This window comes from Lipophrys pholis, assembly GCF_963383615.2.
Source record: "Lipophrys pholis genome assembly, chromosome: 4".
Lineage (NCBI taxonomy): Eukaryota > Metazoa > Chordata > Actinopteri > Blenniiformes > Blenniidae > Lipophrys > Lipophrys pholis.
The window spans coordinates 27,615,825-27,634,925 of NC_137637.1; the positions used below are offsets into that span (position 1 = coordinate 27,615,825).

The 19,101-nt window shown below is 41.8% G+C and overlaps 1 protein-coding gene across 1 annotated transcript; it reads right to left on the reverse strand.

Moving 5' to 3' along the window:
• Positions 1-2,605: 2,605 nt before the first annotated feature.
• Positions 2,606-17,534, reverse strand: ppm1j (protein phosphatase, Mg2+/Mn2+ dependent, 1J). The gene is made up of 10 exons (XM_080462645.1): positions 16,839-17,534; positions 10,297-10,411; positions 8,344-8,673; positions 7,238-7,350; positions 7,070-7,154; positions 6,387-6,505; positions 6,044-6,107; positions 5,092-5,199; positions 4,140-4,291; positions 2,606-3,286 (listed from the first exon to the last, which is right to left on the reverse strand). The coding sequence occupies exons 1-10, from the start codon at positions 17,099-17,101 to the stop codon at positions 3,139-3,141; spliced, it is 1,497 nt and encodes a 498-aa protein (XP_080318771.1). The 5' UTR covers positions 17,102-17,534; the 3' UTR covers positions 2,606-3,138.
• Between the last annotated feature and the right edge of the window lie 1,567 nt (positions 17,535-19,101).

Sequence of the window (19,101 nt, forward strand, 5' to 3'; positions counted from 1 at the left end):
AGAGAGAGGTGCTGAGGAGCGGGACAGGCGGGCGGAGGTCCTCCCACCGACAGTACAGACAAGCTGCCGTGCCTCCACGCGCTGCAGCGTCCCGCACGGCGCGCACTGCCCGCAAAATAAGAGCGGAACGTGGCGCTGGACGCTTTTCTTTATCGTTCATATCACAGCAAAAGGAAACGAAAGGTCAGGTGTTGAATGCAAATAGTGTGTGTGACGTCCCCCACTTGTGTTTGCAGAAGTTAAGTCACATTAAGTCAAAAAAATAAAAATAAAAATAAAAATCAAGTCACCTTTTTAATAATGATTTTTTTTTTCTAGCCTCATTAAGAATAGTTTCTTCACAACCTTTGCTGTTGTTGTCGTCTCTCTATTTAAATGTCTAAGTGCTGTCAGTTACATTATTTTGCTATTCCAGTTTTTTATAGTATTTTGATGATTTTGTTCTTGTAACCATTTGGTGTCATTGTTAACAAATGAATTGAAACAAAAGTTATTTTGACAAAACGTGAGTACAAAAACTAATTCCTCCTGAATCATTAAATAAAATTTCGTTCATTTAATTTCCCTTGTCACGCCTTCCTTGGCGCTCTTACTTTGAAGGCGGCCGGCCTGCATTTCCGGTGTTGTTATGGCTACCACTGACTACTTGACGCTGCTGCAGGCGCTCGTGCAGCCCAGGTCCCTCCTCTCCTCAAGGATGACATCATCTGTAGTACAGGCCGGCTCGTGCAACAGGAGGGCTGGGCGTGTGACATCACACACACACACACACACACACACACACACACACACACACACACACACAGTCTACTGCTGTAATCAATTTCAAAATTCTGATTGGTGTAATAACGTTTAATCTTTTAAGGATTTGCATAAAAAGAAATTCCAGAAATTCTTCTTTTTAGGGGTGTGTGGTGGGAAAGGCAGTGGTGTAGTGGTTTTGCATTTTTGCCTCACAATATGAGAATCCACAGTTGGGAGCCCATCTGTTCTGAGTTTGCGTGTTCTCCCTGTTTCCAAATACATGTTGTGGGTTCGAATACTGCCTCGGCCTTTCCGTGTTGAGTTTGCATGTTCTCCCAATGCAGGCATGGGATTTCTGTGAATCGACAGATCTGTCAACAGTTGATTTTAAAGTTAAAATGACGCATTTTATGGCATATCTTTTTTAAACTAAATAAAAAAAAACTGTTTCCATCCTAAAATAGCTTCCATCCATCTCCTTCCAAAGCTTTAATGCTCCTCCCAGTGGACTATGAAGATGAAGACAGGACGAAGTCACATTTTAGAGTCCTCCAATAACCTCAAATGTATGTTTTTGGGAGAAAACTCAAACACGCAAACGAATGTGAAGAACGTCTCCCTGGTTCTACCCGGACTTTAACCAGAGATTAACTCACCGTGAAGCAAGAGGGCGAACAACTGCAGTACTGTACTTCCTGGCTTTGTTTGAATCAAAAGTAGATTTTTGGAAAACCTTTGCATCTGAAACTCAGTAATTTATCATAACACTGTGATAATAATGGTAATAATAGTAATAATAATAGTAATACAGTGGCTGTGGAAGTTTTAAACAAGATACTGATTGAGTAATGAAAGTGTAATTGGATTCTAGACTGATTCATCACTTGGCTGCAGTAAAGATTAATTTCCTCTTGACAAGTACAAGGGATGAGAGATTTATAATAATTTAAAAAAAAACCAAAAAAAAAACACACAACCAAAGCAAATGGGAAAAATCAGATTTATTTCTAAACGGGAACATTTTGTCCTTCCACCACACGTTTCGGTAGCTCGTACCCGGAGACACTCAATCCGTCTTAAACGTACAGCGATGGATTGAAAACATAAAAATAAAACTCCTGATGCAGCTTACAACTAAAGTCACCTTTGAAAAATATATGGATAATCTAAGTGGCACGATGTAACAAAAATGTTTAAGAAAAAGAGGTATGTGGTACATTTCAGAAAAGAAAAAAAAGAAGTTTTTTTGCCTCCTCTACAAGGATCAAATTTAGTGCATCTGAAGAATAAACCTCTTGAATCCCTTTCAGCATTCAATAAGGCATATGTGTGAGATTGATCACATCTTACTATACCGAGACATCTGTGGGGACAAATCTACTTCCTCCTCTGAGGGCTCCAAAAAAACAAAAAACAAAAAAACAGAAAACAACTTGTAAAACAGAAAACAACTTGTTGATGTTAAATTAAGCAAACGATCCTTTTATCATACGTGAAACCCTCTCTTCTCTTTATTGCAGTGACAGAAAATAAACTCGACTCTCTATGAGCACATTCACTGGAAAGACCTCAGAAATCAACAGGCGACCACAGAGCATGAACAACTGTCTTCAAGTGCCTCAGGTGTCTTCATTTATTCATTCGTTATTAGGGAAATACTGCAACGCAGACTCAACCGATTCCGTTTGAGTCCAGTGGTGAAGAATGAAAGAAGGTCCATTCCTCTGTTTTTTACCGCCTCCATGCGCCGGTAATGTACAGGCATGAAACTGATGGGTGGTTGTTTATTTGTTTTGTTTAGTTTTACCCTTTGTGTATTTATTTGTACAGATTTTCCATCCTCATGCCGCAGCAGCATCTCTTTGGTTTCCTCACATTCTTTGTCTTTAAATACATGACGGTGGAAGTTATGGGAGGCTCTTTGCTTTGTTTTTTTTTTTACAAAAGGGAATTTAAATAGGGTCATAACATGTAAAAGAACAATCCGTTTTGTAAGTTTGAATGATTTTGCTGCCTTGAACATAAACAAGGAAACAAAAGAAAATATTACAGGGATTAAATTCTCACTGGCGACTGCCACAAAATAACAGGTTTGGGAGAAAAGTGGGGACTCAACCGTGGAAGTCACCCGAAATCTTTTGCCTGCATGAAGGAGAGGAGATGGGCGGCTGATCCTGGGGTAAGTCGAAGGGAAGCGACTGGGTCTGCTGATCTGGCGGATCAATGGAGGTGCTGCTCAGACCCGATTCTCCTCTATGAGGAAGCCATTTTTTTTTTTTTTCTCCTTTTTTCGTTTTGCTTTAGTCTCCCACCGCTCCATCAGTCCGGGGTTTAAGGAGCTCAGAAGAACCCCCGGAGGGTCAGCCCTGTCGCGTCGGTCGTCACAACGCCCGGTCATGTCTCCGGCTCGTGCCCTGCAAGCGGGATGACGAACACGGTGATGTCGTCGCCGGAGCCCAGCTTTTCATTGGGCAGCCGCCAGCCGCGCTCCTTCAGCACTCCCCGAGACCTCATGAGCAGGTCCTGAGCTGCCAGTGTGTATCTGGGTCGCAGGGAAACACAGCAGGGATGCATAAACGGCCATTACAGTGGCGAAATGTATAATTATGGACGAGCACGCACACAAAAGTACATTTTCCCGTTCTGAAAAATAAGAAAACCTGCCATGTTTTCTTCACCGTCGAAGTCCCATGAAAAGTGAAAGTATTAATAACATAACATGAAAACAAAATCGTGGTAGTATGGAAATGATAAACTCAAAATAGAGCTGAAGTCCTTCAAAGTGGTCCTACTGTAATAAGAAATGATTAATAAATCAAGTGTTTTTTTAATGTGAAGTGTCAATTTGAATATTGTTGAATAAAACTGTTAAAGGCGGCAGCAGTTTTTCAATCTAAAATCTAGTTAAATATTTATACAAACCTTTAAATTAACCTTGAAAATGAGCTAAAATGTGACTGAAAGCTGCACTCACGCAAATTCACTTCCCGTCATTGCTAATTTAGCAGCTTGCAATTATGTGATTATATATAATTATATGTACTACATGATGACAGAAAATCTATATAACAATGTCTGTTGCTGTATCTTCTTCAGGAATTTCAAACCTGTTAGGCTTCTCTGAGTAAAAGAAAAATAGAAAATATAATACTTCAAAGTCGAAGTCTTGATGCAATAAATAGAAAAAAAAACATTTCTAATAAATATACTGAACGTAAACGAAACGAGTAGAGGGTACAGTATATGATCTGCCGCCACCTTGTGGACATACTTAGGTACAACAACACAGATGTTCCTCACGGACTCCATGAAGCTGAAATGTGACCACATTAACCGGCGATGCAGTGACAACAAAAAGCAGAGATGTGAAGGATTATTTGGTAGGCAGAGATTACCTCATGGGATCAGAAGGGTCACAGCAGGATAAGTAGGCTGACACAGCATCTGCCACCTCGCGGTCTGTTGTCACGTCCCACAGTCCATCTGTACCCATCACCAGGACGTCGTCCGGTCCGTGTTTGTTTTCGTCCACGTTATAAATCATTACCTGTCATCGGGAAAATGTTGGAGGTGAGTTTGTTTTCATCACCAGATTTCTAAAACTAGTCGCATCCAAAAGCAGTCAGTAAACATTTTCCGCTTATATCTAAAGACAAAAGATTAAAACCGTGTGCTGGCATGCAAAAAAGGCCATAAACTCCATTAACCGTAGTAAAGCTGCTCATGTTTAGATACATTTTTTTTTTCCTTTTTACATGAAGCAGAGTCACAACTAACAACGATCATATAAGCTAAGCCGGAGTTACAGAGTTTCTGTGACCCCGGACTGAATTCTCATTTCCTGTTCAGGTACCTAACGTAGTGAAAGTGGGAAGTACTGTGATATGTTTCAAGAGGCTGTAAAACTGTTGTGTGCACTTCTAACCTTTCTAATGGTAAAAGGAATGGAAGTATGCATTTTTGTACGGATTAGATCCAAGAGTGTGAAACAACTGAACATCGTAATGTGGATATTAATGAATCCAGGGTTACCACTGTGATTACATACCACAGAATTGGACTTTAAATATGTTTAACTATCACGATTGTGAAAAAATAATAATGGTCACATATGGTAATCCATATTTGTTTTTATTTGACAAATTGTAGCTGCGTTTTTGATGCTGCTTCATACTGTGATGTTGCACCACTGCTAGATTATAAAGCGTCGCATTTGTCAACGAATCCAATGTCTCGCCTTTATGGTCAGACTACTCCGTTTCATTGAATTCACGTTAAAAAATATTAAAGTTCTAAACGATATGACAAAATGAAAGCATGTGTCATTTCTTCTTTCTCCTCACTCACCTCCGGGACACACGAGAGGAAGGGCTTTATGTAAATGTTGGAGTTGTACACCTTCAGGTCGTGATCGCCCAGCCCGCGGGTCACTCCGATGGTCGCCATGACGCGAGCCTGCGCGCACCGGCAAATATTCACACAGTCACACAGAAAAAACAGCGAAGACCTACACACGCACACGATATTGCCAACAAGCATTCGCTTGCCTGTCTTCGCACGCATACGAAGCGCACGAGAGCAGGAAATTCTCGAAAATGTCTTGGTGTGCTGAAGCTTTCAGACTTCCCTTCACTGGAACTCCCGGACGACAACCACCGCATCGTAATCCTCCCAATCGCTTCCACTTTGATATATTACTACTAACAGTAGTACAGGGGTATTTAGCCGAGAGGAAACTTCAAGGCTGGAACTACTGCAAAGGTGGCATCCTATCGCGGCACCGCGCAGGAATTCCGTGAGCTCCTGAGAGTGAGCCTCTTTCTCATGAACGTTAGTAGAAATCGTCTGCTTGTTTAGGCGCTGAATTTGACGTGGAACCCCCGAATTCTATGTTCTGGATAGCTGAGCAAATACTTTTGGCAATATAAGGTATATATTTATATATAAATGCACAGAGCAATGTAGGTTAATGCTACCAATGTGATTCACTTCTGGGAAAATCCATTTATGGGGGATTATTAAGTGAAGATTATATTCCTTCATGCACAAATGAAAAAAACAAAACAAAACAGAGGAGGTTCTCCGTCCAGGCAAACATTCCACTTAATATCTACGAATGATTAAAAATACATGGATCATGAGAATGATCAGCATGGACACAAAGTGAAAACTGGCAGCGTCTGCTCAAAATACCACAAGGAACAATATGGAAAGTGCATAATTAAACTCGTTACATACAACTAACTGAACAAACCAGTTTAATACCTTCAAACATGTTTTTTTTTTTTAAATAGTTTACCTTTTTCCCTTCTCCATATATCAACGGGAATTTGAGATCATCTTCAATGATTGTCTTATAAGCCCTGCAATGAAGCAGCAGAGAACATCATAGATATAATCCACATAAATACAATCTGCAAAATGTTACAATTTTACAACTTCTATGGCTTTAACATTTCTTCAAAAATGTAATTTCATACTATGGACATGCTATTTCTTTATTTACTACCAGACAACAGGTATTCCTAAAGGTGCAGCCCCAGGTTATTCTTTGGCCGTCCTGAATACTAAGAAGAGCCAGGAAAAAGAAAGAGAAGTAATTAACAGTGAGTAATGTGATTAAGGCGGATCTGGGGGTTTACCAGCCAGTCATGGTGTGGTCTCTGTAGAGCATCTTCTTTCCCAGCTCGCTGTGCTGGATCCTACGAGGAAACTCAATGTGAGTGAACTCATTACCCAGGAGCTCTGGCCTCAGGAATCCCTGCAGCGACACACAGAAATTGGGACAATTGCATAAAAGTAGAAAAATCACTTCATTTTAGTCACGTCAGAGTAGGTCTCCCTCCCTTAAAACACAAAAGGCAATAGATTGTAGGTTTGTGTTGCTGAGGCCTTAGTGCAGTTATATACATACATACATACATACATACATACATACATACATACATACATACATACAGAAAACTTCAGCAGCTCCTCAGTTTAGCAACAAACATCCTCCACCCACTGTGTGACTATAATTTCTTATACATTTTCTTCTTGTTGCACCTTGTTTGTCCTACTGTGTTGCACCAACGTCATCAAAACAAGTTCCCTGTATTCTGTAAAACTATACTCTTTCCTGCTGTAGTTTGCATGTTTTCCAGCATATTGTACTCTCTGTGTGTGTTTTTGCCCTGTGGAGGACTGGAGACCTGTCCAGGGTGTAACCTGCCTTCATCTACAGTTGTTTTATACGGACCCCAGTCTGCAGTAAAGATTATATATTAACTGGGATGGGACGGCACAAAGAAAAAAAAAAAAAAGATAAATAAAATTCATATACCAGATACTGTAGCCGCTGTCTCTCCGACTCAGGTGTGAATTCATTCGTCATAGGAATAACTTCACTATTTCGTATAATTATGCCCCTGCGGAGAAATACAGGACAACTGGCTGCAGTTTTGCAAACTCGACACCAGATGAGACCTGATGGATCACAGCCACGTCTTACCTGCTATCTCCAGCATTGGCGACATAGAGTTTTCCCATTAGATGAATAGCAGCTAAGGCACAACACCCACCAGAAATGGCATATGACGTTTTTTCCTTTTCAATCAGGTCATCCTGAAACAAAGAGGGAAATCCATATAAGAATAAAGTTCTTTTGCGGTTTAAAACGTACAACATACCAGAAAAGCTCTTTGTACATATTCATCCACATAAAAACAAAAGCAAAATGTGGTAGATGAACAGAAACAAGCAAGCTTGTATTCAGTAAAAACAGTGTTCTTTAATACAATAATTCATACTTTCAGTCTCCACCTACTTGATTTATCCACAAGAAAATTAAGAAAACCACAGAACAATAGGTAGAGGGACTGCTCGGTGTCCTCTGAAGCTCTCTGGTGCCACATTCTGATTACACTGATGAAGTCTAATTTACACCAGAGATCATTGTCTCAAAAGTAAAGATTTGGAGTCCTGGCAGAATTTGTATCTATTTGTCTAATGGTATTAATACATTCTGTACACTTACCACAAAGGAAAAAGGGGGAAAAATGCATGAAAACAATACAATGTTGAAATAATAATGTAATTTTCTGAGGATTACTGGTTCATTTCCACATTGGTACTGTGGTTTAGTAGAGCCTCATAGTTAAAAATCATCAGCTTAATTACGGTCCTGTAGTCTGTGTAGTAATTTGCATGTTTGCCCTGTGCCTGCACTCTCTGAGTAAATTAGGTGAAAGCAGGGACCCTGGACAGGCTGCCTGTCCATCATAAGGCAAACAGAGACAGAAAGAGTCACATCTAAAGGCCATTGAGGGATGCCAATTAACCCAAAACGTGAGAACGTGCAAACTCCACCCAGCAAGGACCTGACGCCCATTCTCAAACCGGGGATGTTCTTGCTCAACGCCACACCACTATGTGTGTTTTCCTTTCATTTTTTAAAAGTTCAGATTCTAACAGAGCAGCGCTGTAACAAAACGGGTAATTTATCTCCTTAAGGTTTAAGGTCATGCAAATGAGCAAAAATGTTCAGGAAATCCTTAAAATACCGCAAGGGCTGTTTACTTATTTTCTCTCACGCATCATTAGTCATCATCTGCTCACCATCTGTTTGAAGGCGGTCTCTATGACCCCCATCACCAGGCTCTCCATGCTGACAACCTTCTCCATGTGAAAGCGTACGGTGGAGTCGCTGACGGCGTCGGGGTCCTCTGGCTCCTGCGCGGCTCCTTTCTTCGAATCCGCCTGGTACGGGCTGCCGTTCTTGGCCAGGCAGATCGGAGGCGCGCTGCTGGGGTTCTCCAGGAGGTGGCAGATTTCTCCCAGCCGGTCCCTGATGAGGCGGTGAAGCAGCTTGGAGGCCATGATGGCGGCGCCAGAGCCTGCGTGTCCATCGAACACGCCCCAGAAGTGGAGGGGGAGTCCTGTGCCATCCTGAAAGAAGAAAGAAAAAAAAAAGTATAAAAGAAATCTGTTAAAAGAAAAAGCAGTGATATAAAACACAAAAAATTAATTCCTCTTGTTTCCTGGGTTTAATAATAGCTGCCATGAGATTACAACTCTCAACAGATTGCGAGGGCTTACAGGCTCGGTCGGTGTCTGCAGCTGCTGACTTTTATTTTGTCGAAGTAAAGCAATATGTTTTGTCCATTTCACTGGATTTTATTCTCGTTAAAAATATTCATGAATTTATGAAAACTCTCAAATCCACAACGGTGGGGCTTGAGAGCATGAATATCATACACATGCACAGAAAGTAAATATCAAAAGTTTCTATTTTAAGAGGCTGTTGAGGAGCGATGGAAAGGCGGTGCCACCTTTGTGTTTGCAGGAATATTTATAGGCTGAGTTGTCCTGCTTCACTTTCTAACATCTGCTTATTTCTCTGTTGAAGTGGGGGAAGGGTGCAACAAGAAGTGATGGAATTCATTAACACTAAATGGAGGGCATGCATATGTGTGTGTGTGTGTGTGTGTGTGTGTGTGTGGGTGTGTGTGTGTATAGAATATATGTTAGCTCAGTGACCTATGACCTTATAAGCCAAGTGAAAGTGGGAGAAAAAGTTGTTTTCTGGCCGTAAATCCAAACAAATGGTCCTAAAAGTTTTGTATGGGCGATGATTTGTGACTACATGAATGACGATGGATACGTTATAGATCTTATAAATCAAAGATTTGGAAGAAGCTCCCTCAGAACCAGTTTGCTGAGGATTTTATTGAGTCTGTTAATAAATTTCATCATCACTGTACCTTTACCTCTTGTATTGTATACGCTTTAAGCTGAATTTAACAAATTCAATAATCATCTTTTTATCAATTGTCTTGATTTTAAAATAAATTTTATTGGGTTAGAAATGTTTTTTTGTGACTTTGAGGATTTTCTGACTATGTCTGGGTGACAATAGCTTATTTGGCACAGTTGGTCATCGCCTAATCTCACTATTGATCGTTCAATCACCCATCGAGCCCTGCGATTTATATGTTGATAAGTCCTTGAGCAAGACACTGAGCCCCAAATTACTCATCATGACGGACAAGCCCCTTGTATGAAGGCGTCGTCGTTGATGTGTGTGAATGGTTGAAACGTTACCTACAGTGCAAGACTGCTGCAGTGAACGCGTCCTTGAAGTGCATTTACTATCATATCTCAGCCATATTCTAACAACAGTTCTTTACGACGAGGAAGAAAGAGGAACATGTCTAAAAGGGGTGATTGGATGTGAAAAATGAGAAAGTGTGACCAGCACTGTGGAGGAATTCCAAAGCAACGAAGTCCATCAATACCGAACACAATGTGTAGACACCACTGCTGGGTGTCAGGTAACTGTAGTGCACGCACAGATAGAGTGAGGCTGTGAGAATCCACCTCTAACACGGTCTCGTGTTACATTTCAGGCCAGATAAAGAGAACTGAAACCATCCTTGAGTAATGTAGCCCTCAGACACCTTCGGCGTGTTAACTATGCTGATATCATCCTCGGAATATCTTAAGTGATTTCTTCACGGGAGCTAAATAAACCCTCGCCGTCTGCTGGTCAGGAGTTTGACCCTCGCTCACCCCGCTGTCTTCCAGCAAAGAGGAATTACGATGTTTGCCGCTCGGCTTCTTCACAAACAGCTTCTCACAAGAGGCCTGGTCCTCGTTCAGCATGCTCTTCCCCGCATTGATCACCCTGATGGAGAAAAGACATGAAGGGGGGAAGGTGAGCCCCGAGCCAGATGATTTATTGTTGTTTGCTCTCATCGTCGAACTGCATATAAACACGGCAGCAGCCAGAAAGATGGAGCGAGAGAGTCCAACGGTGAGGTTAAAAAGTGGGGCAGGATGCGGCCACGTCCCACAGGGAACTTCCAGGAGGGATTAAGTGTTTTTATTATGAGCTGAAGCCCGTGGACGATAATAGCTTCAGACTAATGCACCGCTTCCTACTCAAGCAGCATCCACTTTCCTGGTGCGTGAACCAGACGAAACGACCAAATCGTCAACATTAAAGTGTTGAAAACTGTGCTGAACATGTTGGAGATAATCGGTGAAAACATCCAGTTACACGAGGTAAATACTTGAGGAAATGAGGTAAATAAACTACGGTGTACAGTGTCGGAAGTGCATTGTTGTCATGATATGAACATGCACCGTATACAAATACCAACAGTTTTGAATGCATGACCTCATCCTGCCTTTTCACACTGAACATCGGTGAGCAAAGAAAATTTGTCAAATAAGTGTGGATTTCTTCCATTTTAAAACCTCCGGTGTTTTGTTTTTTAAAATTTTTGGCCATTTGGAGGAACAAACTGCAAGCCAATGTTCTCTGGTCCTGACAAGCCACCAGCTTGCATTGTTTTGTTTTTCTTTCCTTCAGCACAAGCGAGCTGAATGAATAAATCATTTCATTAGAGTAACATATTGGAGGAGGGAGATAAGAGATGCAGGACAGTGGCTGCCTCCAAACAGGAGAAGAGATGACGGCTGTAAACACGACACAAGCTTACAATGAGATTATCTTACAGATCTCTTATGACAAACACAAGCACTTCCTACACAATCTATATGATAATGGAGATGTGTCGCTGCCCTCTTGATGAATTTAAGTCATATTATTAAACTGTTAGCCTATTTGACTCAATCTCTTCCATCTTTTACAACACTTTTTTTCTAATTGAGGGTAAAAGTGCCCTGAAGTTGGTCTCAGGGTGAAAGCAGGATTACGCCATGGAATAATCGCCAGTGAATCACAGGGCAAACACACAGAGACAGACATTTATGGGAACGTTCACACACCTGTGAGGCCCAAAACCATCAAAAAAAAAAAAAGAAGCGGGATCATGTACTTTCAACCATTGCTGAAGTAAATGGAAACTATTTGCTGTTTGTACAAGGAGCAAAACATACATTAAAAATCTAACAAAGTGATCATCTGCGTGGAACAATATGCAGACATTCACGAGCTTTGTCTCCTAAGCCGCCACATGAGGCGGACTTAGAAAGGCAGCTGCAGCTTGGATCTCATGCTGGAGTGTTATGCAACATTTTCAATTATAGATGAATGCCACATTCGCCGAATATTACAGCATAATGCCCATTATGCAATTTTAGAATTTCAAGTATTGTCATTAAGATTCCTTCAGAAAGCTCCGGAGTTGGAGGATTAGGAGTCTATCAGTTGGCCACTGCTGGGCTCATCGGAGGAAACGCAAAAGAAACGGATGAGGAGATTAAAATGAAAAATAAAAGGCAGAATGACAGTGAAAAAAGCCAATAGTTAAACGACTGTCAGGATAACAATCACCGGGGGGGGGGGGTCTTATCAGATAAAGACTTCTGGCCTTTCGTCTTTCCTATAATTCGGCTGATTAGAATCGTGAGTGAAAATTGACGCTGGCTCGCAGGAAGCTCAGATATCAGAGTGTTACAAATTTGAGGCTCAAAATGCAGCGGCTTCCCAAACGAGGATTATAGAAAGCCCTTTCACTGTCTAATCAGTTGAAAGCAGTGGACAGGCCCAACAGTGTCCTGCACTGCAGGGGCCTGCATCAGGACTAATGATGGGGAAGAATTTAAAAATGGCCTGGTTGACAGGCCAGAGACCTGGACGCGGGCCTGTGGACAAAAAAAAAAAAACAAAAACAAGAAAAAACCCCACTCCCGCTGTACTGGAATGTGACGACTCAAATCTGCAATGTTCCGCCAGATTTCCTGTAGCTTCACCGTGAGATTGCCAACAGTTTGGCTGCTTCTTTTTAAATCCAGGTCATATATTTGTGAAGGCTGGCTGCGGAACCGAAGCTGCCCTGAAGCTGCGAGGTCTGCGTAAAACTTTGTAACAAACACTGAACTATTCATTTGCTGTTATTAAATACGACTCTTCCCCGGAGTCCTGCGGTGCGTTCGGTCAGCCGAAATATCTTACCCGAGACCAACTTTGCAGCACGGTGGCGTGTTGGCCAGCACCGTCACTGCAAAGCGGCTTTTATCTCCAATTCAAGTCTTCTTGGATATCTTTCTTTGTCAGGTTTGCATGTTCTACCCACGCACAAAAACATGCAAGGCTATTAAGTGACTAAACAATTCCCAGAGCGGTGAATTTAGTTGTCCGTCTCCCTGCGATCGACTGACTGTCTTCAGCGTAGAGAACGGATGGGCGGACGCTCTCTTTGTGAGAAGACTCATTAGGAATGTCAATATTTTCTTCCCCAGGATAGTGAACCCCCGGTCATGAATCAGCATTTTGTCTGTGTTGAAAGCGGTCACATGAGCTCAGTGAGCAATAAATGAGGACACGTTTTGCTGTGTGGGAGGATGTGCGTCTAAATGAGGCGCTTCAGTCACCGCTTGACTCTTTCACATGTTGGTAAATAGGTCATGTGTCTCCTCAAACCCGTGACTGAAAATCATTTCGGTCGAGTTTGGTGAAACGGTCCCTCTCAACCCTGAGCCCGCTACTGTATGTTATGTCAAGGAAAACTCAAAAGGGGAAGCTGAGCTTTCCTGTGAAAGTCTTGAGTTGCGACTGCTCGGCAGCGTGACCTCACACATCTGATAAATCACGTCTGTGTGAAGACATCGTCTCTCAGACAAAAGACGCAATCTGTTGTCAAACTGTGTGGCTTGTATGAAACTTGTGGAAGACTCTGTAATGATAGCCTCCTACTGAGAGGAGCGGCTGTTTCGGAGATATGGAAACCCCTTGTGGTTCAATCAGAGGCAGAGCAGTAGTGCATGCAACCCAGTGAAAGAGAAAGAAAAAAACCTCTTAAAAACCAACCAATTAGTTTTTGAGTGGTTGACCATCCCCTATATTGATTGTGTGTTTTAATGCATCCTAGAAGATTGAGTTGGCATAACTTGATCCACATATAGTTGCAACCTGAACAAAAGTTGGTCCTCCTGACAAACACTGCAGGCGAGGATTTCATGTAACTGGACAATAAATCCTACAGTCTCAAAGCCTTTATAAGGAGCACTGCAGAATTAGACTCGTCATTTTCCGAATTCCTTTGCAGGGAGAGGAAGTTGCTCGTCACGTTTGTGCAGCACGGAGTAATGAAAGGTGGCAGGACAACTAATCTCCCGGAGAATAAAGGTATAATAGAGGCTGCATGTTTTTGTGGCGGTTGAAACGCTCACCTCACGACGAGATTATTCAATGGGTTCAATCATTTCTGGGGCCTTTCTGTTGCATATCGGCGCGAATGCGTTTGCTCGGTTGTCTGTATGTCGGCAGCCCAGTCTGCAGGGACCAGCTTCAGCATGAGTTATGTGCTTTTTGTCTATCAGCATTAGAAATTAGAACATGCGTCTTATCAATATTCTACAACCCAACATTGTTTAATTGAGAGTGATTTATAATGGAAACAAATCATTCCAATGTAGAAGCTGTAAACACTTTTATTTTTTAATAACACTTCAATGTAAAAACTAAAGCAAATCCTACAATCCATCAGAAAGGCTCATAATATTCAGGTAAATCTCCCTCAATTACTTTGCACTAAACCCGTTCTATACAAACCCATGAATAAAAGCAAGAGTGCTCCAGTGAGATACTTCAGAGTGTACACACACAGAAAGATCATACAAAGAACTTGTCAAGTGATTAAGTTAGACGTGACATCTTGTCATGTTGCTCAGTTGTGGCGTTCTATATTCTGTCACGCTTTATGAAAGACAGAGGAACCTGGAATGTGAGATTTTGCTCAAATATAAGGGCAAATTTTTTCAGACGCTGCATTTCAAAATAAGGGCACTTCTCACTCTGTATTGCCAATTCATTTCAGAAAAGTGTAAAAACAAGTTTTTGCACCATACTGAAATATTACAAGTGATTCATAGTAAGTGTATTGAGATATTTTCTTACCAAACTGAGTTCTATATATTGAATTTTTAAGCATGAGAAAATAAGTTTCAAATCTGAAAATACACCACAGGTCCCGAATGGTTTTCATGCATTTGTTTTTCTATTAAATTATTGGGTCACTTTGTAGGCCACAATGCATTATACATACATAATCCGATTTTCAACCTGTTCTTGGTCATTTATTAGCGCAATATTAAGATAATCATGAAAAAATATATTACATACAGTCTGCAAAAATACTTTCCTTTATATTCGTCAAAATTTTGACCTGCTCAAACTCCCTTTTGTGATCCTCCTCCCTCCGACTTGAAGTTTATTGATCAGTATCAAATAACCATTTGGCCAAAGCACTTTGAGAGTAATACCATAAGTGCACTTAAATATTTCTGCTGACGTGTTTGTACATCAAAGTTATGGTACTGATCATCTTCTGCATCTCACACATGATTGGTGCCAAATTTGCAGATCGATTTTACCTTCAGAATTCCTCTGGATTTTAGACCCTTTGGGTCTTATCTGAGACAGAAGCAAGTCTCCGAGCAGTCTTTTCACCGCACTGAGGCAAACACCACTCCGTCATCGAGGTGCCAGAAAAAGCAAAGTTGTTAACAATAACTGTGAATTCCTCATTATGGCCAGAATGACGCAGATACGCTGAACAATCGATATCAAAAGGAAGACGTTGCTCTGGGTTTGAATGTGAGCCAGCAAGTGGAATCCAAATGGATCGCTTCCATCACTGTTCCTGCTCGTTACGACACAGAAAGCTTCAACAGCAATGGGCAGAAAGTACAGGGCTGATGGGACGGTACAGTAAACACTGTGACATTTATTGTATTAGATCAACCTCAAGCATGGCTTTTTCTACATCCCGAATGCATATTGCCTCTACATGATGACAACGGCGATAATTTTGCATCAGAAGAGCTTAAGTCTTCAGCTTAGGCGTTGACTTTGCAGTGCCATTTATTTTGGACTGGTGTGGCGTTTTATCTGTGCACAGTACGATGCTTCACACTGATGGCTGCAGATTTTGGGGGATTTTTAACGCTGCACTAAAGGAGCACTGGCAGCCGGCGTGTGATGATCAGCTCAGGCGATTACGTGGCGTTGTAAACAGCGCGGCTAATGCTATGATTACAGTTCGCAGTGAAACTACACCTGCGAGTAATTTGCTGCAGGATGCAAATGATTTTCAAGGATGGCACAGTGCATGACCAGCAGAATGATCCCACGTTTTCCGCATAAAGCCGCCCTCGTTTGACCCCTTTCATTCAGCCTTCTGAGAGAGCCGTCGTCACAAATCTCATCCCTGTCCCCTTGAGACTTTATGTATGATTCAGCTCTTCCCCCCCCCTACACATTTTCCATAGAGAGTCCTGCAGAAGTGGTATAGCCCACGCACTGTTTGAGTGAAGCTATCCAGACCTTCATAACTCCCCCCCGTGGGAGAGTGAATCCCGTGAAAATGTTTTATCTGCTTGAGGAATCAAGCCAACAGCATATTTGGGCCAATAGCGTGAATGAAATGGTGCAGCGTTGTTGCTACCTGTGAGGACACTGCAGGTGTATTTGAGTGTGAAAGCAGCAGCAGCACTCGCAGCAATAAAAACCAAGGACAAGGAGGAGTGGAGCTCTGCACCTCACACATTTGAATGACTAGTGCTGCATCTGTTTGGATGAATACAACAAGATGGCCATTGGGGAGATTCAAACAAACAAATCTTTATGACCACATTGTAGAGAATGTATGTATGCATCCATGCAAATATGCAGTTGTACGTAAGGAGAAAGAAAAGGATCCAAGCTTTTATTAAAACTATAATGAATGCAAAACAGCAGGATATATGAGATATTTCTTACTTTCACTTTAACACCCCCCCCCCCCCCCCAATATATTTATTTAAATTGATATGAGAAAAAGGCTACAGTGTAAGATCCTGAATGTCAGTGTGTTATGAATTTGAGCATGTTGTGGGATTACAGCTCAGACACACACTCCTGATCATTACCAGGCAGGAAACTGTTCTATCGCGTCAGGGCCGTGTTGGTTCGTCTTTTGGCTGCTGCAATGCACTCCGAGGTGCCGCAGCAACAAAAACACTCCACAGGCCAGACACCCATCAGGCCTCCAATATAAAAAAAATCGCAACACATGGTTTTGTTCTCCCGAATAAAAAAAACAACAACAACAACAACAAAATCGATGACCGGTGTGTGCCACTGGAGGAATCGGCATACTCACTCTGCGTACCCCGTGCGCCAGGGCAGCCTGCTGTCTCGTTTTAACGTGAGCACCGGCCGTGACGCGTGCTCGGTGGAGTACTGCAGGAGCTCCGGGGTGAGGTCCAAGAAATCCGGCCGGCCGTAGGGGAAGCGCGGCGGCAGGCTGTCCGGTCCGCACGTCTGGCCGCCACCTGAGTGGTGGTTGTGGTGGTGGTGGTGTCCGTGCGGCACCATCCCTCCCACCAGGTTGGACATGGCGTTTTTAACTTTGCTGATCATCATCGGCACCGACGCTCCGATCGGTCAGCAAAAAAAACAACAACAAAAAAACTCCAAACAAATAAACAAACAACAAACGATGCGCGGATGTGAAATTGATCCGCGGTGCGATGTTACGATAGAGAGGAGAGGGAGGCGAAAAAGAAAAAAAGAAAAAACCTCACATCGCTCATGACGAGGATCATTTCAGGAAGCGATCGGCCCCATGTGACAGCGATCGGAGAGAGAGACGCGATGTTTTCCTCATTCGAACGGAATAAAGGTTTTGAGTTGCTGCGTAAAGGCTGTAATCCTCCAGCAGGAGGCAGGCAGGGCTGCAGGGCTACACACACACACACACACACACACACACACACACACACACACACACACACACACACACACACACACACACACACACACACACACACACACACACACACACAACCCCCCCCCCCCCCCCCACACACACACACACACACAACATCACAGTGATCAACACCTACAAGAAATATTTATAGACCGCTTGAGTCACATCGATGAGGTTTCAGCTGATTTGTACGGAAGAGGAAGGATGTGATGATAACCAACAGCACTGTGGAGGAGTAAAATGCCATTTATAACACATTCGACTTTACTGATTTTCAATTGCAAGTAAAAATACAAGACTCTTAAGAATAATAAAACAAAACAACTACAGTAGACACCACTCTCGTTTCACAACTGCTTGTGTGTGCTTTAACTGTATGTCCATGTCCACGTGATATAGTCTGCAGGGTAACAGTCTAAAAGAGTGTGAGAACTACAAACCTGAAAGTGGTTTGAGGTGCAAAAAGATAATTATTATGTTTATAATCTATAGAAAATACCACACACAATTATCCAGCAAGAAACAATCTTTTACATTGCAGTACATAATGATCTGACCGGACCCGAGTACAGTATAGCATAATTCTGAATGTATGAAAGTTCATTACTTTTTTATTCATTATTATCAAGTAGCCAATCAAACAGGCATAGGTAGGATGAATAAAGAAAGTACTTAAAACAAGTAAATACAACCAGGGGAAACATGAGGGCAATGCAAGAAAGCAAATTCAACAACAGAGTAGGGAAAGAAACAAACATCAACTGCAACGTGGAACCTGGAATACATGAAACAACTATCATTTACACTATTCCATCTAATTTAGTGTCATGGGGAGTCAATCCAAGGGGAACAACTCGACATCACAGAGATAGAAAAGCACACATGGACAAATTCACATGTAAGAGGCAATTTGAATTAAAAGTGAACTCAAATGCATGTTTCTGTTTATTTTGAAAGAAACTTCTTATAAACATAATCAAGGCCAATCACAACTGCCTGGTTTAAACGTGTTGATAATAACATTTATCCTACCATAACCAGACAACCGAGGAGGAAAAAGTGGTAGCAAGACAAAAAAACTAACAAAAAAAAATCTGTCCTTTTATAAATTGTATTACTGCTGGAATTCTAATTTCCTGGAGAGTTTTCTTTCCAAAGGGATCAACAAAGCTCCATATGATATAATCTTATCTGATCTTCTTACCTGTCCAACCCCAAAGTGTGGGCTGGGGGGTCCTTTTCTGTAGAGTTTGTATCTTCTACCTATGTGCATGAATGTTTCCTCATTGTCTTGAAACACATGAATGAATTACTATTAGTATCTCTAAACTGCCTGTCTGGAAGAATGTGTGGCTTTCACTGCCTCAGTCTTTATACACAGTTCTGTTTATGTGTTTTAGGAATCATCACATATGCATGTATATCTTCCAACATTAGTAAACAGACTCTTCATCTTTGATCACTCTGTGGTGAAATACGATGTAAATATTGTGCTGAGTAAAAGAAGTTAAATATTTGATTTGTCTCAGGAAAAAAAAAAATCCTCACACTGCGTTATTGATTTTATCTCAGAGCCAAAAACAGAGTGTTTCTCTCTGATTGTTTGCATGTTTACCTTGTGCATCGATAGGTACTCAGAGTATTAAGGTTTCTT

Excerpts from the sequence above, each read along its gene's own strand:
- ppm1j (XM_080462645.1), bottom strand. The coding sequence starts at position 17,101 with ATGATGATCAGCAAAGTTAAAAACGCCATGTCCAACCTGGTGGGAGGG. Across the intron at positions 7,351-8,343 it reads AGACCGCCTTCAAACAGATG|GATGACCTGATTGAAAAGGA; the intron begins GTGAGCAGATGA and ends TCTTTGTTTCAG. Across the intron at positions 5,200-6,043 it reads TATATGGAGAAGGGAAAAAG|GCTCGCGTCATGGCGACCAT; the intron begins GTAAACTATTTA and ends CGGTGCGCGCAG.